The sequence below is a fragment of the Dasypus novemcinctus genome, chromosome 13 (assembly GCF_030445035.2).
Source record: "Dasypus novemcinctus isolate mDasNov1 chromosome 13, mDasNov1.1.hap2, whole genome shotgun sequence".
In the NCBI taxonomy this organism is placed as follows: domain Eukaryota; kingdom Metazoa; phylum Chordata; class Mammalia; order Cingulata; family Dasypodidae; genus Dasypus; species Dasypus novemcinctus.
Window position 1 is genome coordinate 53427095 of NC_080685.1, and position 26413 is coordinate 53453507.

The following is a 26413-nucleotide window of genomic DNA, read 5'->3' on the forward strand; positions in this document are numbered from 1 at the left end:
AGCAGCAACAGCAGCAGCGCTGCTTGTCACGAATCAAAGATTGCAATGAGCTCATCCTTTTCTCCTTGCAGCTTCACAACTGCCCTGGCTTCTTTGCTACCGCTGCTCTCTGCTCATACACACACGCAGACACACACTCACACTCTCTCTCATTCTCTCTCACACACATGCACATATCCACAGAGGCACACTCACACACTGTCACATGCTAGACCCTTCTAGGCATCTTATCCATTTTTACAACATGTACTAGAACTCTCCTGCGTCACTCTTGGCCATTTTCTTGCATCCAATTGTTTTTACTGTTTTTTGTTTTTTAATTTAGATCAGTATTTGATTTCATTTTTTTTCAATCTACTTTGGGCTCTTGCACAGTGCATAATTTAGCCAGAATGTTTTTCTTGTTGAGACAGTAACTGACAATTCCCACCACAGACTGACTTGTGCATCCTCCTGGGGAGACCTAAGCTTGGCTCCCTTCTCACTGCAGTTCTTAAAATTGTGGATAAGAGATCCAGCTTTCTCATTCTGGATACCTACTTACTGCTCATGGAAGAAGGGGTGCCTTGCCCAGCCCCAGCTGCTAAGCTCGCACCTCCTGTCAAAAAGTCCCAGGACATGCACGACGAGAGGAGCAAGCTGGTGAATGAGTATGCATGTCGAGTGCTGGAACTTCTGGGGATGGGGCATCGCCTGTTTGTGCCTCGGCTTCTGGCGGTGAGACTGTTTTTCATTGAACTTCATTTGTAGGGAGGCTGTCCCCCTCTGTGAAAATCCCTTGTATCCTTGGAAGTGCTTGTGGTCTCCTGTTTTTTTCTCCTTATCTTACTCCACCAAGAAGGGAGTGCTGAGTGACTTTTGCGTGAGGCTCTTTCCAAGCCTTGTCCATGCCACTCCTTAATTGGCCAGAGGAGATCATGGCTCTGTTCTCAGAGTAGTGCATTATCTCTGTGGCCACAAAAATGATTTTCTGACTGGCTAGGGTGAGCGATAAAACAATACACTGGTGCTTGATATGGGCCTTCTGTTATTTATGTCTCCAAAGAATTAAATTTTACAATAGACATTATTACCAGTTATCTAGATTATGTGTGGTTTGCTTTCTAACCTCTCCATTTACCAATTTAATTGCTTTTTTGGTAGGAGGTTTTTTTTTCCCCTAAAAACCCTTGGGTAGGAAATTGTATATTTCTCTCCTGGAATGATTAAATTGTGAGCCTATGAAACAGCTTAAAGCTGATGAGTCTGTGCTGAATATGAAAGTCTGTCTTGATTGTTATTTGATTTTCTGAAAAAAAAGGGAAAAATCACCCATCCTTATCTCCTAGCAAGGGTTAAATTTAAGTACCCACAATCGCTGTTGCAGGGAATACTGCCTGTTTCTCTTCAGTGGTTTAGGAACTATACCTAGCAACTGTTCTATAATGTAATTGGTCTGCTCTTTACCATTATTTGATAGAAGAACAAGAATAATTTGGCTTTGTCTAAATATATAATAAATATATAATGGAATTTAAGATCATTCCAAACTGTTCACTGCTTATGATTCTCTCATATTCTAGTATTTTCAGTACAATATTTACTTGACTGAATTTAACTCTTTCTCCCACATCTCTCTGCAGTATAGCTCATCTCTTTATACTTTTTACAATTCTAATTTAGTTGTCATGTATGTATTTGCATGCAAATATATTCTATCCTGTATTATCATAATAGAGGTATAATAGGTAGCCATGCACATGAGGGAATTCCCACCCTGAAGAGTGCCTTTTTATCATTATAAGATGAAGTTATGTACAATAACTAGTATGAAATTACAGGGAGGTTATTTTCAAGAAATACAGTTCCTTTGTCATTTATGTAAGAAATAAAAAAAGCCCAGGTTAGGTGACCAGTGATCACTTGAATTTTGCTTTCCTAAAGATTCATGAGTCCATTAGGAAGAAGAATTTTTTGTTTTTAGTAGAATAAGAAGCATTTTATTTCAGGAACTTTGATACCAAGAAGTGCTAGTGGCATGATATTAAACAAATTCTCTGCATCTCTTGGAAGAATCATTTTGGGACCAATATATTTCCATGTTCTTAAAGACTACTCAACTTTATGACTTAAAGGCTTCCACTGGTAACTTTACAGCAATCTCTTTAGCATTTGCATTTACAGTGTTTTGAAGAAAAACATAAATTGGTAACTAAAAGTATCTCTCATGGTCAGATTTGCCTTAGGGATGAAGTTAAACTGCCTCTAGTTAAATATATATATCAGTAACGAAATGCACAGGGAGTTGGGTTTACACATTCAAGACCTTTGGAAGGTCAGTACCTTCTTCGTGTTATTTTAGGCTCTAACACTCAAAGTCTAGGTTATAGTGTCACTTGCATTATATGTGGAAAGCATATGCTAGGTTATCTAGAAGTCCACTTGGAAATTGCTGACTTGGTTATACACAGTTACACTTGAAAAATTATTGGAAGAGCCAGGGCACCCTACGTTTTGGGAAATCATGTGCCCTTTAATTAGCAACATGGCTGTGGATTGGGATCTGCTATCAAATGAATTACTGCTCAAGTTCATCATGTTTACCAGGGGCAAGTACAGTCATTCAGCCTTGTATTATTGGACTGGCTAATGATGCAGGATCAATGGCTAATCTGCACAGGGTAGTCCTAAGAGGATTCCTGCCATATGCAATATTACAGTCTTTCCATTACTAGTCATGAGGGCAAGCACTCAAGTTTAAGAAATTGCTATGTCTTTGTTGTACCTTTCCAGTTATGTTTTAAACATGAATGGATGTGGACTTCAACAATACAAATACCTTATTTTACTTTAAAGGTCCCAGTAATTTTTTTATATGTAACTCTTGGTTGGAATCAGCCTACTGATTGAACATGGGATGCAGATTTGGGGTTTTTCCTTATTGTTCTTCAAAGGTGTATCCAATCAAAGGTGTATCCAGTAAAGAACAATTTCTCTTTAATAAATCAGGGGAAAGTACTTAATTTTAGATATTACCACTACACATGCATTCTGTGTGCAGAATCACCCAATACACATTTCTTTGGTGAAATTGAAAGATCAAAACAAGAGACACAAATATCCCAGACCTCAGCAAAGTAATGTTTTCCTGTTCTAAAAGCCTGTGCTTCCAAATGATTGTCAGACCTCCAAAAATATTTTTCGAATGACTAGAAATCCTGTTAGACACTATAACTAAAGGAAGAAAAAGTCATTTAGGATGAAAATAGTGAGGGTAAGAAAGAGAACCATGTTTAGGATTTTTTTCCTCCAAATAATCCCCTGAGAGAATAAAACCTCGAATTGTTGCTTATAAGATTCTTAACATCCAAGAATAGGTTTGGAATAGAAGCATCTGGAGCTAACATTCAAACATTAAAACTCTTTTCACCCACCCTGCCACCTTAAAAAAAAAAACACTTTAGAATGTGATACTCCTGCACTGAATTTTTCAGTGGGAAAAACACATTCAAAATGGTGTCATCAGTGGCACACAGCCAGAGTCCATACTCTGTGTGAAATCTCGAGAAAGAAGAAAACTTTTACTCTGCCCTTCCTCAAAATATCCCCTTTTCCCTCTAGATATTGGTATTTTATTGGTTTGGCTTGATTTGGTTTATTTTTTAATATTTAGTATAACATAGAAAGTTATCAGATCATTATGTAATATTCATGTTGGCTATTGGTTTCAATACTGAGACTCTGGGTGCTTTTCACAGTGAATCCAAAGGATTGCACAGTGTATGCGAATGCTTCAACTGTTCTTTCAGTATCCATTTTAATTCTCATTGTGATGAAATTTGTTTTGCTGTCAAATTGAATTCTAGTTGTTTTTTTTTTAATTTGTAGGTTTTCCTAGAACCTTAATTTTAAATGAGGATGAAAGAGCAAAGGAGAGACTGTCTCCCATTTTTACCTCTGTTGCTAATAGATGTAAGGATTGCTTATTGAAAAGAGATTACAACTCTTAAAAGAATTAAAGACTCCTAATACAAAAGTTGCCATGTCTACTTTTGATGCAACACAAAATCTATAAATCATTTTATATCAAATCTTAAATCAATTTCCTAATTTACATTTTATACATTTTGAATTTTTAAATACTGGATAGGTGTGAAGTGTAGGCTTTTGAATTCAGGAAAGAAATTTATGTTGGTGTCTAGTTTGTGCCATGTAATTTGCTTAATTTATTTTACTGGGGTTCAGAGTATGAAGGATACTTACATTAATATCCTACTTACCTTTTCCTTCTGGATATTTTCTCCTACTTACTTAAAAGGGAATATAAGTGGACTTGTTTAAGTATCTTTGACTGTTCAGATAATCCTTTGAAATAATTTCTATTCAAATAAAGAAATAAGTAGTGTTACCTTAGAAGGTATTATTGGTTAACATGTTCTGTATCGTCATTTAGAAGTATTTAGCAGAATGTTCAGAAAGCAAAAGTTAGGTGTTGGTAGAACCACTAATTTTCAGAAGTTATCCTTTATTCTTATTTAAAAGCTGATAGAGTTTTTTTTCCCCTTTATTTTGTAAGGGAAGAAAACATGTCATTACTTTTTCAAACTTCTATAATTCTGGTCTTTATAATAATCTTCTGGCTAACATTACTTTTAACAAATAATGTTGGGAAAGTAGTTACATTTTCCTTATTTCACTGTTCCCTCACTGTTGTTCTGAGGGCCACATGTAAAAACTAAGAATTTCCCAGTTAAGAACATCCTTTCCAGTTGAAATGAATTCTTCTAGCCTGATGGGTTCCTATGTAGTGGAGCAGAGCTGGATAATGATAATACAGAAGTCAACACAATCTCTTTTTGGTACTTGATTTGGCTATTGAGATGTTGGTCTGTCTTTTAGGACTAAGTTTTTAAAGCTTGAATCTTATCATTGTAAGGTCCTGCATTAAGCCTTTTTTCACTGTTGGAGTAGAGGATTAATATTCATATAATTATAAACTTAATTATAACCATTAAGTTATCTGTACTGCCAGCTCATTAATAATTAGTTTGTGTGAGAACTGGTCCTGTAGCTCTAGTTGAAGCCATGTTTTAGTTTCATAGAAAGCACTATTACTTCACATGTGGTTTACATTATATTTTGGACTAATGTTAACAGTAATGCATGACATTTGTGAAGCATATATATAGTATGATTCAAATTTTCTTAAATACATATGAGGTGTGTGTGTTTATATGTGTAGGGATAGGGAAAAAGACTATAAGTAATGTAACAAAATGTTAATTGTGTTTATCTCTGGATGATGGGACCATATCTTAGACTTATAAAAAATACTTTTTTTCCGGGGCTGTGAATATGGATTATTTTCATAATCAGGAATAAATGTATGACCTTACTAAGAAACACACATACATATATGTATAAATTAAGATAAGTTCTTAGTGAGACACCCAAATCTTTGTGAGGCAAAATATTTCTCCCTCAATTACACATGGAAAAACCTGTCTGATACAGTGATATCAGAAAATTAAAAGTTAGTCCTATAAGCTTATAATCTGCTTAGGGCTTTACAAAGCCATTTGAGGTCATCTATAATGATTGTGGAAGTTTCTTTCAAAACTGGAGGAAAAAGCCCATCAGAAAGTAGGAGTACAGATTGTCTTCTATTAGAAAACTGGTTAGCAGGGTTTATGTTTATGATTTTTTTTTTGCTTACTTGCATATTTTTTTTTTCATTCACAATGAAATTAGCTTTATTGCAGTCCAGGAAAATATAGATTCTGTTTTATGTAATTAAAATATCAGTGAGATCAGGGCACTGTTTTTAGCCACTAAAATGACATTATCTGAGTATATCTGAGCAACACAGAGATCATTGTCCGTTATATTTGTTATGGAGTTCACAAAGTACACTCATATGCTTTAACTTATTTTATTCTCAAATACTTGAGGTTAAGGTTATTCCCATTTTAAAGATGGGAAAACTGTAGAGACGTATGCAGCACCATGAGTTAGCCATAGTTGGAATTAGAATGAGTTTATTCTATGGTTATCAGAGCTCCTCTCTCCGAGGGCTTGAGTTGAACAAGCCATGTGATTCAGAGCGTCATTAATACCAACTTTGTCTTGTAAAACAAGATAGCTTGTTTTACTCTGGCTTCTGATGTCCAGAGGTGTCAATCCGAGGTAGAGTTCAGCTGCAGACAAGTGGGAGCTCCTCCTACACCTTCCTTGAGACCATGGTCTCCTCCAAATAGCACCCCCCACCCTGCCCCATGGCTCCCTCATCTGTTTGCTCATTGTTTTTGCTCATTATTTGTGCACTTTGTCTGCTCGTTGTCTGTTTTTTTTCCTTTAGGAAGCACTGGGAACCGAACCCAAGACCTCCCATGTGGGGGTGGGCACTCACTGCTCAAGCCACATCCGCTCCCTGCTTTTTTTTTTGTTTTTGCCTCTTGTCTGCTTGTTGTTATTGTTTTGCTCAATGAATTCTTTTCTGCTCATTGTTTGTCTTCTTTAGGAGCCACCAGGAACCAAACCCAGGACCTCCCGTGTGGGAGGTGGGTGCTCAACTGCTTGGGCCACATCCATTCCCCTCCAAATAGCATTTTTGTGTACAGCCATCCTTACATGGCCAGAGGTTGAATGTGTGAGGATGTGTGATTCAGCACCCTTGATATCCTATTCTTTCAGTTTTGTATGAGCTCATAGGCTGGGTGTGAAATTAGGCTTTGGATGGTATTAGAAAATTTGGCAACTATACTGCTGCATGGAGGCAAAAGATTGCTCTCTCCATTTTGGAGCATCTCTTCCCAGGTAACTAGAGTTTACTCATACTGAAAAATAGAAGAAGTGCTCTGAGAGGTTTTTGAATAGTGGGGAAAAGACCAATCTTGTTTTTCTACAAACTTTTAGGAATCTACTTGAATTTTCTCAATGATTACCAGAGAGCTGGTCTTGAGAACCTGAATTACAGGTGATAAAGGAAAACTAGGGATGTGAAATGTCTGGTATAACTGGTAGCTAGATACTTTCTGAATAATTCAGCAGTTGATAGTTTAGTTAGTAAGACTCTTTTTTTGGGCTGAAGTAATTTCCATTAACTGTCTTTTTTCACCCATATTAAGGTAAGCTGATAGTACTCTATCAAGCGAAACATTTTCTCTACCACTTACAGCTACCATGTCTCAGTATCTATGAAGAGGGGTATAAATCTTAGAGGTACTTAGCCTTGCTCTCTTTTCTGATTACTAGTTTGTTTTCCTAAAGCTAGACTAATCTATATCCTGTGAAAATGCTTGGTATATGAATTAATATTTTCTTTTACTTTACATGTTTCTAATAAAAAGGGAGGGGAAAAGGGGAAATGTATATATATAAAAAGGTGAAGGGAAGCAACTGTGGCTCAACCACTTGGGCACCTGCCTACCACATGGGAGGTCCCAGGTTTAGTCCAGTCCCTCATAAAAGAAGACAAGCAGATGTACCTCCCACCACAACAAAACTAGATGCCACCTACTGCCACAGCAAGCTAGACTTCGCCTCTACCACAACAAGCAGAGGCCACAAGCCAGCAGACACTGCACCCCATGGGGAGCAGACATGGCTCAGTCCTTTGGGCACTCCCCTCTCATGTCGGAGGTCCTGGTGCCTCCTGGAGAAGGCGAGCAAACAAAGAGCAGTGATACAAGCGAACTACCTGGGGGAAGGGCAAATAAATAAAGAAAAAAAATAAAAAATCTTTAAAAAAAGAGAGAGGACAGTAGATTTCATTCATTCATTAACAAATTTTTATTGAGCGCCTGCTATGTGCTGGGCTTAGTACTTAGCACTGTTGATATCACAGCAAACAAGACAAGACTCCTTCCCTTATGAGGGGAAGGAGAAGAACAGAAGTAAAACTGGAAGGTGACTTGGTAAAGGATGGGGTGGGGGGTAAGAATTTGTTAGGTGCTCAGAGAAGGCCTCACTTAGATCTTATATTTGAGCTAAAACGTGGATCACAAAATGTTGCTATCCTTCTAAAGACCTGGGAGAAGAATATTCCAGGAAGAGAAAACAGCAAGTACAGTTACCTTCAGATAAGAGTGAACTTGATGTGTTCAAAAAACAGCTTGAGAACAAGGAGGGAGAAGTGGTTCAAAACACTGGAGGGGAAGGTAGAGACCCCAGATCATGTAAAGTCTTATAGAGAGTGGTAGGGATTTGGGGCTTATTTTGAACACATTGGGAACCATTGGAAGGCTTTACACAGAAGAGCTAAGTGATCCAAATCATGCTTTAAGGAGTATTATCTAGATACTGTCAGGAGAATGGACTGTGGGGAGCAAGAGTGGAAAAAGGAAACCAGTTAGGTTACTACAGTGGCCCAGTTGAGAAATGAAAATGGCTTGGACTAGGGTGGTGATGACAATAACTCAAGCCCTTGGGAGTATGAATTTTCCAGACATCCTGATATACTTTCAAATGCAGTCTTTAAGCATAATTTACTTGGCATTTGAATTAAGTTAGATTCTCAACTAGCATACACTTTTATAATTTCTAGGCACCGTGAGTTTTTATTTTATTGCTGAAGTTTTTGACAATTAAGTACTGTTAATATATCCAATTTCTTTTTGGCTTACTTTTGTGTACACTGTCTGCCTGAGTCTATAATATATATCATAGTGTTTGCCAAAGATCATTAATAGTTGTTAATTAAGATGTTTATTATCTTTCTGATTACAAAAGCTTTACTGCAGAAAATACAACAAAATATAAAGAAAATAACCAATGATCCCACTATACAGAGAAGCATTTTGTTTTATTTCTTTTTTTTATTAAAGATTTAATTTTTATTTACCTCTCTCCCCCTCCCCTAGTTGTCTGCTCTTTGTGTCCATTTGTTGTATGTTCTTCTGGGATCACTTCTATCCTTATCAGCGGCACTGGGAATCTTTGTGTCTCTTTTTGTTGCGTCTTCTTGCTGTGTCAGCTGTCTGTGTGTGCAGCGCCATTCCAGGCTGCACTTTCTTTCATGCTGAGCAGCTATCCTTACGGGGCACACTCCTTGCACTTGGGGCTCCCCCACACCGGGAACACCCCTGCATGACAGGGCACTTCTTGCGCACATCAGCATTGCGCGTGGGCCACCTCCACACGGGTCAAGGAGGCCCGGGGTTTGAACCTTGGACCTCCCATGTCGTAGGCAGATGCCCTATCCATTGGGCCAAATCTACTTCTCTTGTTTTATTTCTGATACACTTTGATTACATTGTGTTTTCACCAGCTTTATAATAATGTCCCTAAAATGCCCATTAAACCAAAGAAACAGATTAGCCTCAGAGTTCAAATTTTTTTCCTTTTTAGCCTTTTTCTTTTCTCAGAGCAACAACCTGGTAAGCTTTGCAAGGACCCACCATTCTAATCCACAGATAATACAAGTTAAATATGTTAATTTGTTAATTCATTCTTATATTGCTGCTTTTACTAAGATTTATGGTGATTTATTTCAACTCATAGCAGAGAAGGTTGGAAATCTTCACCTAAAAAAATTTTGGAGCCAATCGAAGTATTAGCTTATAAATGCATTCAAGAAACTAGAAGTTCTTTGTGCAATACATTTGTCCTGAATGCAGACTAAAATGTAATGATAATTTTTGTTGATTTTTGTGCAGACCTCAAAGGAAGATCTGCTGCAGGCTGATTTTGAAGGTGCTTTAAAGTTCTTCAGAGTTCAGCTTCCAAAGAGATATAGAGCAGAGGAAAATGCAAGAAGGCTGATGGAGCAGGCATGCAATATTAAGGTAAGATACATGAATTTATATATAATAAAGGTGTAACTTGAATGACAACATGGAAAATTATATAAATGCCTTCTTCTATATGTTGGTGGATTTTGACTATGTTTAAGGTGATATTGTACATGAACTAGTTTCTCCCAGATTTTTTCTGTCAGCCTTTGATATATATAGTAGCTGTACCTTCTAGTAGGACTCAGACTGAAAGTTAACAGGTTCAGATTATAACAGTAGGAAGACAACCATTAATCTTATAGGTGGTCTCTAGAATGTGATGCTCTGATAGTGGTTACCATAGCAGCAAACTTAGTATTTGGGTTTTTTTTACCATCTGTTTTAAGATTATTTAAGACAAATCGAGAAAAGCCTGCTTAGGCAATGCTTTCCTTTCTCTAAGGAACTTGGAAAACTTTGAGTCTTGATCTGCCAGTTCCCATCCCACACCTGTCAAATGTCTGTGGATATATTTATCATATGTCTGATAAAACTATACACATTTTATAAGCTATTTGAAATTGAAAATTCTATCCATAAAGTTATGGTATTAAAGTGAGAGCACATTTCTGAAATATGTGGAACCAATTTACTGATGTTAATTCTTGTACCGCTGGAATTTACCGTGTAATCTTCTTACCTAACCATGACATAAGTATATATTTGTTTCCTGAACAAAACAGGCAAAGATTTCAGCCCTTATGGACCTTACATTCTTGCAGAATGAAACAGACAATAAAGAGAAAGAAAGAATTTATTTAGTATGTCACAAGGTGATAAATAACTATGAAGAGTGAAAAAGTAGGTCAAGATAAAGGAGATTGGATTGGTGGAGGAAGAAAAGGTAGCAATTGTTCTTGGATAGTCAAGGCAGACCACATTAAGAGGCTGAAGGAGATGAAGGGTTAGTCATGTTGATGTCTGGAGGAAGAGCATTCCAGACAGAGGCAACAGTCAGTTCAGAGGCTTTGAGACTGGCTCATGTCTGGTCAATTTGAGGACAAGCAGCTAGTAGGTCAATACAGCTGAAGTAAAGGGAAATAAGAGCAGAGTAGTAGGAAAGGGGATTAGAGTGTTCACAAGGAGCCATGTAGTGTAGGCCATTTTAAGGATATAGGCCTTTTTTTTTTCCTCAGGTTCTAGACTAGGAATTGAACCCAGGACTTCTTATGTGGGAAGCTGGCACTCAACCACTGAGCCACATCGGCCCACTGAGTTGGTGTTTTAGTTTGTTTTCTTGTTGTATTGTTTTTGTTTTTAGGAGGCACCGGGGTCTGAACCCTGAACCCCCCCATATATAAAGCACGCACTCAGTGACTTGAGTTCCCCTAGGCTTTCTTTTGAGTGAAGTGGGGAGTCATGGCAGTATTTTGAGTGGAGAAGTGATATGATATGAGGTTTATAAAAGGATCACAGTGGCTGTTGTGTTTAAAACACACCGTAAGAATGTAAAAATAGAAGCAGGGAGACCGAATAGGAGATTTTTTTTTTTTTTTTTGCAATAATCCTGTTGAGACTTGATAGATTGAACCAGGGTGATAGCAGTGGAGATGATTATATGTGATTGGAACCTGGATATATTTTGAGAGAGAACCAACAAAGTTCCATAATAGATTAGATGTGACTGTAAAAGGAAAAGAGGGATCAAAATGATTCCAAAGTTTTTGAACTGAGCAACTAAAAACTAGAGTTCACGGACTTTGACACAGACTTCATTTAGGCACCATACCAACTATAACACTTTTTTGGTGTAACACTTTTGTTTTGAATTTTAGCGTCTTTTAAATTAAATTATAAATGTTAAAAAGTAAAATTCAATATGGAAGGTAAGTGAACAGAAAAAAAAATTAAACTGTCCTTCAGTTGAACCATGTCTTCAAAGAGATCGTTTTTCGGGAAGCGGACTTGGCCCAGTGGATAGGGCGTCCGCCTACCACATGGGAGGTCTGCGGTTCAAATCCTGGGCCTCCTTGACCCGTGTGGGAGCTGGCCCATGTGCAGTGCTGATGTGCACACGGAGTGCCCTGCCACTCAGGAGTGTCCCCCACGTAGGGGAGCCCCATGTGCAAGGAATGTGCCCCGTAAGGAGAGTCGCCCAGCGCAAAAGAAAGTGCAGCCTGCCCAGGGATGGCACTGCACACACAGAGAGCTGACGCAACAAGATGACGCAACAAAAAGAGACAAAGATTCCCAGTGCCACTGATAAGGATAGAAGTGGTCCCAGAAGAACACACAGCGAATGGACACAGAGAGCAGACAACTGGGGGTGGGGGAAGGGGAGAGAAATAAAAATAAATACATACATACATACATACATAAATCTTTAAAAATGAAAAAAACAGATCATTTTTCAAAGATTTCAAGAAAGATGGACCTCTAAACTTGTGATCCTGAAATGCAAATTCTTTAAAGCCTTCAGGATTGATTATTTTATTTGGTTAGGTTAAATGACTAAGCCCAAATTACATTTGTCTAGGTTTTGAAAATACATTTCAGTGAGCATGGTGCCTTTGGTTGAATTTTTGTGATGGTGAATTTGAAAGGTAGGCTTTGGCCAGCTGATTGTTCCAGAACTGCCAGAAAGAAGTAATATAAATTGGGGCAATGCTGTAGGAATCCATTAAAATAATCCTAAGAATAAAAGAGTAGAGAATTAAGAGGTACAGGTAAGGTGGAAAGTTAAATGTTTTCAAAGGAAATTAAAAGCATTGGCAAGTCAGTGAGGATGAAAAACGCAGAGAAATGATCCAAAAATATGAAACAGGGAGAGAGTTTTTTTTCCCAAGATAATTTATGAAGTTCCTCCAAGGATAGAGTTAGCTACTAATTGTCAAGCCAAAAACATAGAATCTGAGAAGACCCACAATTTTAGGTATGTTAGAAAACAAGTTCAAAATATGATCTGAATGGGCTCAGAGTAATTTATTTGAACATGAAATGTGGATATGAATACTAAAAAAAGAAAAGGCAATAATAGGATTGTATTTTTGAAGTATCTAAGGAAAGTACTGTTTTCTTAGATATTTAAAACAGCATCCATAGAACACCTATAACATGATTAGGAGTAGATGATTGGGAGGTAAAATTGAAAGAAGAAAGACATGAGTAATATAGTACTCAGGAATTGTGCTGGAACTAGAATACAGATGTCTAGCTCAAAGGCTTAATTGTTTTAAAAACTGAGACCTACATTTTGAAATAATTTTTATATGAAGACATCTTCTACGTATACATACACACATTCATATATATGCAATACCCTTATAATTTATGATGTACTGTGATATTTTCTATCTTTACTCTATGGTATTCTATTTCATTTTAAACTTCTGCCCCACCCCAAGAAAATCTTCAAACCAAAAAGCTTGTTATAACCTACTAAATCATTTTCATACAGGCCTGCATTTTTTAAAAAACACCAAGACCTATTCCATTGTTTTACCACCTTCCCTCTTCCCCTTTCCAATATACTGCAACCAGTGAGAGGCTCTGGAGGATGAGATATCACAATGAATAATGGAAGCAGGAATGTGGCTAAGGAAGTAAGTCATCATGCCATCATCATAGTGGGTATACGCTGGCAATTGGCAGCTTTAGGAGATAATGGACTTTCAGACCCAGGCTGCATGGTAGACAAAGCATTCATGGGGCAAAGGTGACTGCAGGCATGGGGAAAAGCAAAAAAGGTGAACTCACAATTTCTTATCCACAGCCTATGTAGAATTAAGGACAGTTTCTGTCAAAAGTTATAAATGCTTTTTTTTTTTTGTATTTTAATTATTTTCTGAGTTGGTACTTTTGGGTATAGTGTTATATTCTTTGAATGGACACGTTCTCAATTATCCAATAAGATGAATAACTTTAATTTTAAGGACCTTGATGAGCAGTGATTTCAGTGAAATAACTAGTTTTAAAAGAGATACAGCAGTTGTAGGTACAAAGTAACTTGTTAGAGGTATTTGGCATTCTTCCTATGTGGTTTAATTCCGTGAGTGTATCCATGTATTTATTAGTTAAGTAAATTGGATCGGATAAATAACTCTTTTCAAAAAGTCTGTGTAACATTAAACATCAGGAACATTTTCTGATAGTTCCTAAACTGCTAATTTAAATAACATAATTTTTAGTTGTTCTGATAAGACCCTGCCCCTGTGGGTTCAGCCAGGCTAAATTCAGAAAATATGTTGACTGATCAAACTTGACTTTGAATAGTCATTTGGCTTTCTGAAATTGAAATCCAGACCTAAGTGAAAAATGGTTAAAGTACCTAATATTAATATCCTGTCATTTCCCAGGGAGCCAACTTTTATTGCATACCATTATTAGATTGTTACCTTAAAGTTTAAAATCCAGCTAATATTGAAGAGCTTCTTAACTTCGATCTTTACTTCAGGGACTCTATGAACCACTAGGAATTTGAATTTTTTTGTATGAACACATGAGCATTTTGTTTTTCTTAGGTAAGACAATATATAGCTTCTATTGGATTATTTGGTACCATATTTGTTATACTAGGTTGAATTGATGAGATTACATTTTTGTTGGTCAAAAACTGTCAATATTAGAAGTTGTATGGGATTTAATTCAATATTTTATGTCTCCTTGTGGTTCAAATAGGTGCTGAATAGGTAAATGATGAAATATTAAAAATTTTGGTCTTTCAAATATAATAGACTTCATTTAGCTGACATTGCTCTGATAAAATTTAAAAGATAAATTAGAAGAGTAAAATAAGTTAGTAAAAGTTGGTATTATATATATACCTTAATTCTAGGGCCATGTAAACCTTTCCTTGAGAATTACTCTCCAAAGGCTAGAAAGCAAGTTGTTCTTTGTTGGTTTTTTTTTTTTTTTAAGACTTATTGTTTTATTTCTCTCCCCTTCACCTCACCCCTACCCCCAGTTGTCTGCTCTCTGTGTCCATTTGCTGGTGTTCTTCTGTGTCCGCTTCTTGTCAGCAGCCTGGGAATCCATATCTCTTTTTTGTTGCATCATCTTGCTGTATCAGATTTCCCTGTGTGCAGCACCACTCCTGGGCAGACTGCACTTCCTTTCACACTGGGCGACTCTCCTTATGGGGCACACTCCTTGTGCGTGGGGCTCCTCTATGTGGGGGACACCCCAGCATGGCAGGGCACTCCTTGCGCACGTCAGCACTGTGCATGGGCCAGCTCCACATGGGTCAAGGAGGTCCTGGGTTTGAACCACAGACCTCCCATGTGGTAGGCAGACATCCTATCCATTGAGCCAAGTCCACTTCCCTTGTTTTGTTTTTGAGGTTGATTTTTATTTGGAAGAATGTTGCAAGTGCCACATTTGTGATAGTCCACACTAGTAGCAAAGTCCATAAGCACATCATCCAAAATATTCTGTTAGTAGATCTTTATAATATTATGTCTTAAATTGTAGATTAACCCTATTTTGTTTTTATTTTATTAGTAAAATAATTTGACTAAAATTAAAACTCCAAAATCCAACCATAACATTAACGAAGGGAATTAAGAAAAAGAAGGGAATTAAGAAAGAATTCCTTTTACTGAGTACCTGTTGTATGCCAGGAATTATGCAAAAGGACTTCTCAGAGAACATGAGAGCTAAGATGAGATCTAAAATATTAGCAGGAGTTAAGGAGTACAGGGTGCAGGGGGAACTAAACTCCACATAGAGGTATATATATAGAAGCCTAGAGGAGAGAAATCATGGAGTTGTCCAAAGTTTAAATGTAGTTCATGATTGGAGAGTAGGGTGCAATAAGGGAGAGGGAATGAGAAGAGTGGATAAGAAAGGAGACTGGATAGGTAAGCAGGAACCATACAGCTTTGTTCAGAGCCATGTGCTCCATAATAAGCAATTTGGATTTCATCCTGAGAGCTATAACTGAGAGATGAAGGTTGATATCCAGATCCAGGGGCCATACCACTCCATCTGCCAGTAGGAAGGAAAGGAAAGGACCATAGAAAGAGAGAAGCAGAAGATTTGATAAGGAAAGGGAAGTAAAGGGAAGTATATCTCTGAGGAATTAAGGGATTAGTCTTAAAAGTTTGGACCCCTCTGTTATAACAGAAGGGAATGAGCAAGGGGTGGAAGGAAATAAAGGTGAATGTGCAGTTTGGTGGGAAGGAAATCGAGGATATCCCATTTGAAAGTTTCTGTTCTCTTAAGTTTTAGAATGAAGGGGATGTTACAGAGTGAGCACTTTTAAGAACATGGCAGAGCTTTTAAATAGACATTTTGCAGAGTGGAAAAACACAAAAGAATTGCTGAGCTATATTACTGGAAATGAGAAAGTTGTTTTTAACTCATCAAGGTTGACTAGCATGAGGCAAAGGCCAGGGAAATGGTATGTTAGTAAAATGGCTCTTGGGGTGGGAGGTTGGGTGGGTGGTGGCTTAATAACTCGTTCACAAAATTTCTGGATATTTAACAGTCACTTCTCCTGAGCTTGTAGTTGCTGACTCTAGTGCAGCACAGGGCCAGGGAGTTGAAATTGGTAGCAAGATAGTGGGGACATGATGGATAATGTAGTCTAAATAGTGGAAAAGAAAGTAAAAATCAATGGGGACTAAGAGATCTTAAGTAAAGGGAGATGAGGAGGAAAATAAAGAATTGTTGAACACCATGAACAGGATGAATGGTGGAGGAGGAAATTAAATGACTTGTGGTGGTTACCCAAGGGAAAAGCATTTTTTCTCCAAAAAAAATCTGGTATTTTAAAGACAGTTTAGCAACTTTAGAAGGTAATACTGACCTGTGCTCAAATTGTTCATCCATCAGCTCAGGATAGTTATTGGTAGCACCAATTGCTCTTTTTGGCACCCAGAGCCAGCACCTGTCATTTGCTTCTTTTTGTCCTAGTATCAATGACACACCACTACCATTTTACTCTAATCAAAGGTTTGAAGTGCATTATAGTAAAAATAAATATAGCAGAGGCAGACACATCAGAGGGAATAAAGAGGCCTCTAGAAGGTAAAAGCTGAGTCCTGATCTGGCATCTTCCTCACACACCAAAATGTCTTCCCACCCCATGCTGGAGAGTTAATAACCAATGACAAGATGTTACCATGATGACCCCTTACCTCTGAAAATTTTAAGCTCTGTTTCAGCTCTGTTACATATATACTGTGACTCTCACAAATCATACTTTTAAATAAAAGATAGTGATAAATTTGTTTATCTAGAAATTTAATATTTCCTCTAAGACCTCCATATTTATAACCATGGAGTTGAATTTAACTGTTTGGGGGAAAAAACCAAAACCTTTCAAACTTGAGCAAAATGATAGCATTTGTACTAAAAGCAATTTACTTTAATACCTGCTAATTTCTGTTTGCTATTGATTGCTGGCTATTAAATAGAGGTTTTCTTTGAATTAGCAGTGAGGCCCCATGGAAACTTTTGACATCTCAATGGATCTAAAATTTGTACTCTTATGTGCCCCACTGAAAAGGTTCTTTTTTTTTTTAAGATTTAGTTTTTATTTATCTCTCTCCCCTTCCCTGCTCCCCCTGCCCCATTGTCTGCTCTCTGTGTCCACCCACTGTGCATTCCCCTGTGTCCGCCTGCACTCCTGTCAGAGGCACTAGGAATCTATGTCTCTCCCTGTTGAGTCATCCGCTCTCCATGTGTGCGGCGCCACTCTTGGGCAGGCTGCACTTTCTTTAGTGTGGGGCGGCTCTCCTTATGGGGCGCACTCCTTGCACATGGGGCTCCCCTATGCTGGGGACACCCCTGCGCGGCAGGGCACTCCTCGCATGCATCAGCACTGTGCATGCACCAGCCCACCACATGGGTGAGGGGGCCCTAGGTTTGAACCCCAGACCTCCCATATGGTTGGTGGATACTCCATCAGTTGAGCCAAATCCACCTCCCTGAAAAAGTTCATTTTTGATTAAACCACATCTTATGATGTTTCTTTCCTACAAATATCTCTGTACATTGACAATCATGATTGGGAATATTTGGCTTAAAGTATCATAATCTTTTGCCAGGGAAATGTTTATGTTATGGAATACAGAAATGTCATCATTAACGAACTGATAATGCAGTAGTTTCTGTACCAACATTTGCCCCTTCTTCTGAAGCCTCTAGTAACATTGAAAATCTTCAGTATGATTGGGGCATTATTTGTTTTTGTTTTGTTTTGTCCTATCTCAATGAAGAAACTCTGTAAATGTTGGACATGCTCTGAAACAGGTAGATGGAGACATCAAGCCATAGCCCCAAGATCAGACACTGTCCACATTTAGAAACTTGGCTTTTATGGCTCTTCCTAATCAGTTATAATGTATTTGTTTCTGTCATTTTGTTTTAACATTATGCTTACTTCTGTCAGTTATTTTCTGACAATTCATTAAAGAGAGCCACACAGATATTTTAAAATTAACTTGATGGGTGAACTGAGATTTGTATCATGACTTAAATTCTATCTTACTTTCCCAGATGCTAAAACAAATACCCTATAATGGATTGGTTTAACACAGGAAATTATTGCCTCATGGTTTCAGAGGCTTGAAAGCTTGCTGTCTTCTATGGGTCAGTATCTTCTGGCTGACAGGCAATCTTTTGGGTTCCTTGGCTTTTCCATCACGTGGCAATGCAAATGGCCGTGACTTCTCCTTTCTCCTCCTTGGTTCCATTGAATTCCACCTTCTGGCTATTCCTGTGGCTTCTTCCATGTTCAATTTCCTTTGCTTATCAGGATTTCAGCCATATTGGATTAAGGCCGACTCTCATTCATTTTGGTTTATTGGACTATTAGTTAACAACATCTTCAAAGGTCCTGTTTACAAGTGGTTTCACATCCACAGAACCAGGGGCTGGGACCTGAAGATACCTTTTGTGGGGGATGTGATTCACTACCCAACATACCATATACGCCATTCTTCTACCACCAAGAAAAATAAGATAGATGGATTTAAATTTCTATTTATCTGTCAAATTCTATTTTCTTCAGAAAAAAATTAAAAATTACGTAGAAATAAAGCATTAAGTCTTTTATACATTCCAAAATTGGTACAATATGATAGACAGAGCTTTCTGCATATAATTAACAACAAAAAAAGAAACTTCAAAATTCCTATCTCAAATGTTTCTTTCCCTTCAAACTTTGAGTATTCTTTTTTCTTTTGCACTTAGTCAGTGCCAGGAGTCTTCTAAAGACTTAGTAAGACTAATGGTCATGCTCTTAAATAGGAATTTTCATATTTCATATACCTTTCTTCAGTGTTTTACCAGTTATCTTTTATCCATTTTTATGATTTATGTTCATCTGTGTTGAAGAATAAAGTTAGAACTCATCTTCAATATTTGGAATGGTGGTAATAAATGATTTTCCCATAACTATTTACAGTGAGATCACATTTCGTTGAGGTTTTTAAATTATTTATTTTTTAATATTTGAATTCATATTAAGATTATAGTTAAAGTGTGCTTCATGGTTTGTGTTTGGAGATCTGATTTAGACAAGAAGAAAGCTATGGTGTTCCTCCGTGCCCTCACTGCTGCTCGCTGGAAATAATTTAATTTTGTTCTTTTAGGTAGCAATAAAATTAAGTTCAGATATCTTAGGTTTTTAGAATAAAGTGGAGCAGGAAGGCTAGACCATTGCATCCTTGGGGTTTAATAATTCAAACATTTCAACCACAGCTGTATCAGATACTAATGCCTCTGCTTTGGAGAATATAAAGTTGAATGTTATTATACTTAGTTATTCATATTCTGATTTCTCAACTCTTGGATCCATTTGGCACTTAGCTAGTAAATAACTGAGTCTAAAACTCTGGAGTACTTGAATTAAAAAAATAACAAAAATGAACAGCTATTATGCCTTTTTCTCCCTTCCCCCTTACTCCCTCCTTGTGAAAAATTACTTTCTTTTGAATTGGTGAAAACAATGTGTAAATGACACTAGCAACCCTAAAAAGATAGTGAAACATATAAGTGTTATTCACATATCTCCAAATGTTGTCTGTCATGCTCTCTGAAGCTCCACATAAAGGGAAATGATGACTAGGCAAACACACTACTAAACTACTGACAGGATTATCGTCCTTGTAGTTGGTAGTTGTGATTAAATGGGCATTCCTTTCTCATTGACAATTCTTTGCTTGGGGGCTTTCTATTACAACTGCCCATGGGAAGAGGAAGCTATTTCTTTCATCTAGAATGGCTAGCCTTTTCTCTTTTCACCTTTCCTCTGACTGTACCATTTCCTATCTAAACCACAGTAACATTGTCCACATGGTCTCTTTCAAATACTTGTTACTTTGTTTTTTTATTATTATTCATAATGTGAAGGAATCTTAGAATAATACCTCATGTTGAAGTGATAAAACATAGTCTGTTACATATATTAGGCTTAGGGGAAGCTTCTGTTACTGAATTTGGCACAAGTTCAACACATTTATCAGTGTGTTCTAGACTGTATTTAATCTTCTTTCCAGGCACTGCATTTTCCCTCACCCTTAATGTTACAGTATATTGTGCTAGCTCTTACTTCTTTTGTCCCGAAAAGTTTAAATCTGCACTTTCCACTAAGTTGTTTCCTAAAGAGGCACTATTTTTCTATTTTTGTTTCTGGGTTCTGCCTTCAGGTTCATGTCCTTCTCATAGTCATCTAAGCAGTTTTCTCCTGAATATCTCTGAAAACATTCTCCTCTTCTGAACATGAATCTTGCTTGGCAACCCTGAGCTGTATCTCCAACGTATGATAATATGTGGCAGTTTCCTATTTTTGTCAGTATACCCAAGTTCTCCCATTTTCTCCTAAACTCTCAGATTATCTAAAAATTCCTGTTTTTCTTCACAATTCCACTCTACTTCCATCAGCCCTCTTGGTTGGCAAGGAATTTCCTCTGCCACACATGTTAGCTTGTTAAAAATTCTAATTTACCTTACATACCCTTTTCTAGTACAATCTTGTTGCATTAACTTTCTCATAGTCTTGCCTTTATAGTATATCATATCATCCCCAAACCACAGTCTCCCTGATTCTTCCCCTTATCTGAAAGACAGGCAGTGAGTTATGCAAGTTAATAAGTTATATCTTAGCACATTGGCTAGTGGTAGAAAAAAAGTCTAAATTGTTTTATAATAGAATGAGTATTTTAAGCAGCCACATAACTTTAATACTGTAGGGGAACACAGAAACTTAATTTGTTTTATAAAATTATTTATATAGAACCTTTTATCCCAAAATATTTTACCAGTTTTAGGATAGCCATTGTTGAAGTCAGATGGCAGACATTGCCCCTATAAAGGCAAAAATGTGAAGATTGTCTGACATAGTAGGATCTTCTTGGAAACTTGAGAATTCATGGTTCAAGTCCATCATTACTTGTCTAGACTGTTGTAACTGCCTCTTCATGGGTCTCTCTGACTTCAATTTCTGTTCTCTCTAGTTTCCCCTACATACCCCCCAGAGTTTCTGCCAGGAAAACCAACCTCCTATTATCACTCCTTGCCTTAGAGAACATTGCTGGTGCCCTATTACCTGCAGAATAAACGCCAAACCACTCGACTTGGAACACATTTCCTCCTTTTACAAACATGTTACTTCCCCTACTGGCCTAATCACATCCTGTCCCTTCTGCCTGGAATACTTTCTCTCTCTGGAGTGCCTGGAAGAGGCAGAGGCTTTGGAGTCAGCCAGGTTTGAATTCTGACTGACCACCTAATCTTACTGACTGAGTGGTTTTGACAAAGTTACTTAATCCCCCCTAAATATGAGTTTCCCCATCATGAACCAAGGCTAATACATTGTTGTAGGAATTAATTAAGCTAAGTACACATATGAAGCACTGGTAGCCATGCAGTTGAGCAAACTCCTATTCACCCTACAAGATCCAGTTCATATATCACGCCTTCTTTGAAGCTAGACTGTTAGTCATTCTGACTATGGCAATTCCTTTACCAGAGCACTAGTGTTAGGATTAAGAATGTGGTTTTCTGGGAAGCGGATGTGGCTCAACTGATAGAGCATCTGCCTACCATATAAGGAGGTCCAGGGTTCGGAATCCAGGACCTCCTGGCCTGTGTGGTGAACTGGCCCACGCACAGTGCTGCCGTATGCAAGGAGTGCCATGCCACTTGGGTGCCCCATGCACAAGGAGTGCACCCTGTGAGGAGAGCCTCCCCATGCGAAAAAAGTGCAGCCCACCCAGGAAAGGAGCTGCACACATGGAGAGCTGATGCAGCAAGATGACACTACAAAAAGAGACACAGATTCCCAGTGCCGCCTGATGAGAATGCAAGCAGACACAGAAGATCACAGCGAACGGGTGAATGGACACAGAGAGCAGACAACGGGGCGGGGTGGGGGGGGAGATAAATTAAAAATAAAATCTTACAAAAAAAAGAATGTGGTTTTCTGATGTCAGGCTGTTCAAGCTCAAATCTTCTTCAATCTTTTACTACAAAAAGAGACACAGATTCCCAGTGCCGCCTGATGAGAATGCAAGCAGACACAGAAGATCACAGCGTATGGGTGAATGGACACAGAGAGCAGGCAACGGGTGGGGGGGGGGGGATAAATTAAAAATAAAATCTTAACAAAAAAAAGAATGTGGTTTTCTGATGTCAGGCTGTTCAAACTCAAATCTTCTTCAGTCTTCTCCACTTATTGGCAGTGTGATCTCTGGAGCCTTACTTATACTCACTCAACCTCAGTTGTCTCCTCTGTAAAAGTGGGAATAATATCATGTATGTAATAAGATTGTCATAAAGATTATGTGGAATAATATAGGTAAGAAACTTAGCAAAATGCAGTATAAGTTAGTGTTCAGAAAATGCTAGCCATTTTTACTGTTATCACTTTTAGTCAGTTTCTCTCACTGTGAGTTCCTCAAGGGTATGACTCTAGCTTTCTCATCGTTGGATGCCTTGTGCCTGATTAAACTAGCATAGGGCCTGTCTCAAAGAAGTCTCTCATTAAAAATTAATCAAATTAACAACTCTTGCTCAAATAGGTTAAAGAGTATTGAACTTTAAATCCTCCTCTAAGAAATACTTCTGGAAATAAACAGAAAAATCCTTGTGTTTCATTGAATAGTATTCCAATTTTTTTCCTACGGAACAATGAAATAACTCAATAGACTGAATCTTACTTTTAAGAAGATGTCTATCATACTATATAAAGTATAGGGATGATGAGGTACAAATTTGTGAATTTTCTATTTTTATAAACCTTTAGGACTTAAAGAGAAGGTCAGCTTTCTTCCATTATGCTATGGTTTAGCCAACTACCTTCTCTTAATTCTTTTTAGGTTTTTTTGGAACATTAGTCAGTGATTTTAGAATATTAATTTTTTTCAAGTCTCATTTACATAAACTTCACAGTTGTCTACAGTAAAACCTGTGTTGGGGAGCAGATGTAGCTCAAGTGGTTGAGTGCCTGCTTCCTATGTATGAGGTCCTGGGTTTGATCCATGGTACTTCCTAAAAACAAGCAAAAACTAAATAAACAAACAAACAAAAAAGACAACTCTCACTGGAGGCAGATGTGGCTGAGTACCTGCTTCCCATGTATGAGGTCCTGGGTTCAATCCCCAGTACCTCCTAAAAAAAGAAAAATAAATTTAAAAAACTGTGTTAAAGAATTGAGGCTAAAATGTATATGTTATGGCCTTTAAATTTTTTTTTATTTTAGTAACATATATATATATATATAACCTAAAATTTCTCTTTAACTACATTCAGATATATAATTCACTGGTGTTAATTACATTCTAAATGTTTGAAACCATTACCATTATCTATTACCACACATTTTCCATCACCCCCAATAGAAATTCTGTACCAATTGTTTTTTTTAAAGATTTATTTTTAAAATTTTTAAATTTCTTATTTTTTATTTCTCTCCTTTCCCTGCCCCCCCCCCCAGTTGTCTGCTCTCTGTGTCCACTTGCTCTGTGTTCTTCTGTGTCTGCTTGTATTCTTGTCAGCAGCACCAGGAATCTGTGTCTCTTTTTGTTGCATCATCTTGCTGCGTCAGCTCTCCGTGTGTGCAGCACCACTCCTGGGCAGGCTGCACTGTTTTCACACTTGGTGGCTCTCCTTACAGGGTGCACTCCTTGCGTGTGGGGCTTCCCTACATGGGGGATACCCCTTCATGGCACAACACTCCTTGTGTGCATCAGCACTGTGCATGGGCCAGCTCATCACATGGGTAAGGAGGCCCTGGGTTTGAACCTTGGATCTCCCATGTGGTAGGCAGATGCTCTATCTTTTGAGCCAAATCCGCTTCCCTCCAATTAAGTTTTAACTCCCCCTTTCCCAATCTTTTCCAGCTCCTGGTAACCTATATTCAAGTTTCTGACTATATGAATTTGCTTATTATAATTATCATTATCAATGGAATCATATAATATTTGATCTTTTCTGTCTAGCTTATTTCACTCAACATGAGGTCTTCAAGGTTCATCTGTATTATTGCATGTATTAGAATTTCATTCCCTTTTATGGCTGAATAATATTCCATTATTTTATATATATACATACTACATTTAGTTTATCCATTTGTCAGTTGACAAACACCTAGGTTTCTTCCATCTCTTGGCAATTGTGAATAATGCTGCTGTGAACATCAGTGTGTAAATATCTGTTTGAGTCCCTACTTTCAATTCTTTTTAGTATATACCTAGAGGTAGGATTACTAGGTCATATGGTGTTTAAGCTTGCCAAAGGGCTGCTGATGCAAAGTACCAGAAATGGGTTGGCTTTTATAAAGGGTATTTATTTGGGGTAAAAGCTTACAATTCCAAGGCCATAAAAGGTCCAAACCGAGGCACCGTCAGAGATGCTTTCTCACAAAAGTCAGCTGCCACGTGTTGAAGCAGGAGGCCACCGATCTCTGCTAAGGTTTGAGCTCAGCAGAGGCAACCAGGCATAGGGCTTGACTCTTTCTAGGCCTCCTATATCACTCTTAGCTTTCCACTTCCTTCCTGAGTTCAGCCGTAAGCTATCAGGCTTATAGTAGGCTCATCTCTTCTTGAGCTGCTCCATGGGCCTAGCCTCTTGGGTATTCCTCTAGTTCTCTCTTACATGGCAGGATCAAAGTGGCTTCCTTTTCCCGTGTCTCTCTGTGTTTCTGGGTTTATAACAGACCCAGGAAGGAAGTGGTGACTCAATGTGAGTCTCGCCTCACGGAGGTAATCTAGTCAAAATGGTCTCACACCTTGACCAAAAGAGAGAAAATTAAACACAGATGAGTTTTTATGGCTAAGAGATTTCAAAGTGAGTCGGGAAGACATTCCAGAGGTTATGCTTGTGCATGTCTCAGCAGGATCTCATTGACTACCACAGTAAACAGTGGGGCTCCTGAGGACTCTAGGAACATCTAGACACTATAGGTAGGGCCATCTCAGAAATTCGTCAGCACACTGTTAGTGGGCCTTACTTTGGAATTTATGCTCCTCAATGTAACAAAGTTAGACGCATTTATAATATCCCTACACATGACTCTTCTACCCCTTACATTTGATCCTATAATTAACACTGTACTCATTAAATATATGTCCCAGAAACTTAAATTTTCAGTCTCTTCATATGCTGGGTAAGCCCTGACTCTCAGCAGAGTTGAAGAACCTACTCTCCTGTTCATTGGACTCACCCAGGACAACTAACAAAAGGATGATGATGGACAACCCCCATTCCAAAAAACAGAAGAGTATCTAACCGCAAACAAGACAGTTCTAGCCGTTTGCCCCATGAGATCTAAGCCCCATCTCAATCAGAAACAGAGTGGGCACCATCATCCAAAAATCCTCAAGATTGAGGAATGAACAAACATAAGGGGGGGAATGCAACTATGGACTAAAGTAGACATTATTATTCTAGCAGTAGAAGAACTAGTGTCATTGATATAAAGGCAGTAGCCATCAGAGATGCTGAGGGGAGGGAGAGGGAAGAATAGGTGTAACGAGGGGCAATTTGGGGACATTGGAATTGTCCTGCGTGACATTGCAATGATGGATACAGGCCATTATACATTTTGTTAAAACCTATAATAGCATGCAGTGCAAAATGAAAACTATAATGTAAACTGTAAACCATGGCTAGTAGTAATGCTTCAATATATATTCATCAATATGCTTCAACAGATGTACCACACTAATGAAAGATGCTAATGGAGAAAGTGTGGGAGGGGGAGGGGTTGGGTTATATGGGAACCCCCTATATCCACCCCCCAAATGTCTCCCTCATCTGTCTGCTCTCTGTGTCTGCTCACTGTCTCTGCTCATTGTTTCTGCTTGTTGTGTCCACTCCTTGTCTGCTTGTCTTCTTTAAGAGGCACTTGGAACCTAACCCATGACCTCCTGTATGAAAGGCAGGTGCCCAACCTCTTGAGCTATATCCACTCTCTGCTCGTTGTGTCTACTTGTTCATCAGCTCATTGTGTCTGCTCTTCTTTAGGAGGCACCGGGAACCAAACCCAGGACCTCCCAACTACTTAAGCCACATCCACTCCCTCTCCTATGTTTTTTTTTAAATCCTCCCCCAATCCCACCACTTGCACTTGCTATCTACTGTATCCATTTGCCGAATGTTCTTCTGTGTCTGTTTGTCTTCTCATATTCTCTTTAGGAGGCACTGGGAACCAATCCTGGGAACTTTCAATTTGGGAGAGAGGCACTTAATTGCTTGAGCCACCTTAGCTCCCT

At 38.2% G+C, this 26413-nt stretch overlaps 1 protein-coding gene across 2 annotated transcripts in view; it reads left to right on the top strand.

Moving 5' to 3' along the window:
- RABGAP1L (RAB GTPase activating protein 1 like) overlaps positions 1 to 26413 on the top strand; it is an 808684-nt gene that overhangs the window by 635008 nt on the left and 147263 nt on the right. For both annotated transcript variants that reach the window (XM_058310154.1, XM_071207578.1), the window contains exon 20: positions 9636 to 9764. In XM_058310154.1, the coding sequence (XP_058166137.1) occupies positions 9636 to 9764 (129 nt within the window). The remainder of the gene's footprint in view (positions 1 to 9635; positions 9765 to 26413) is intronic.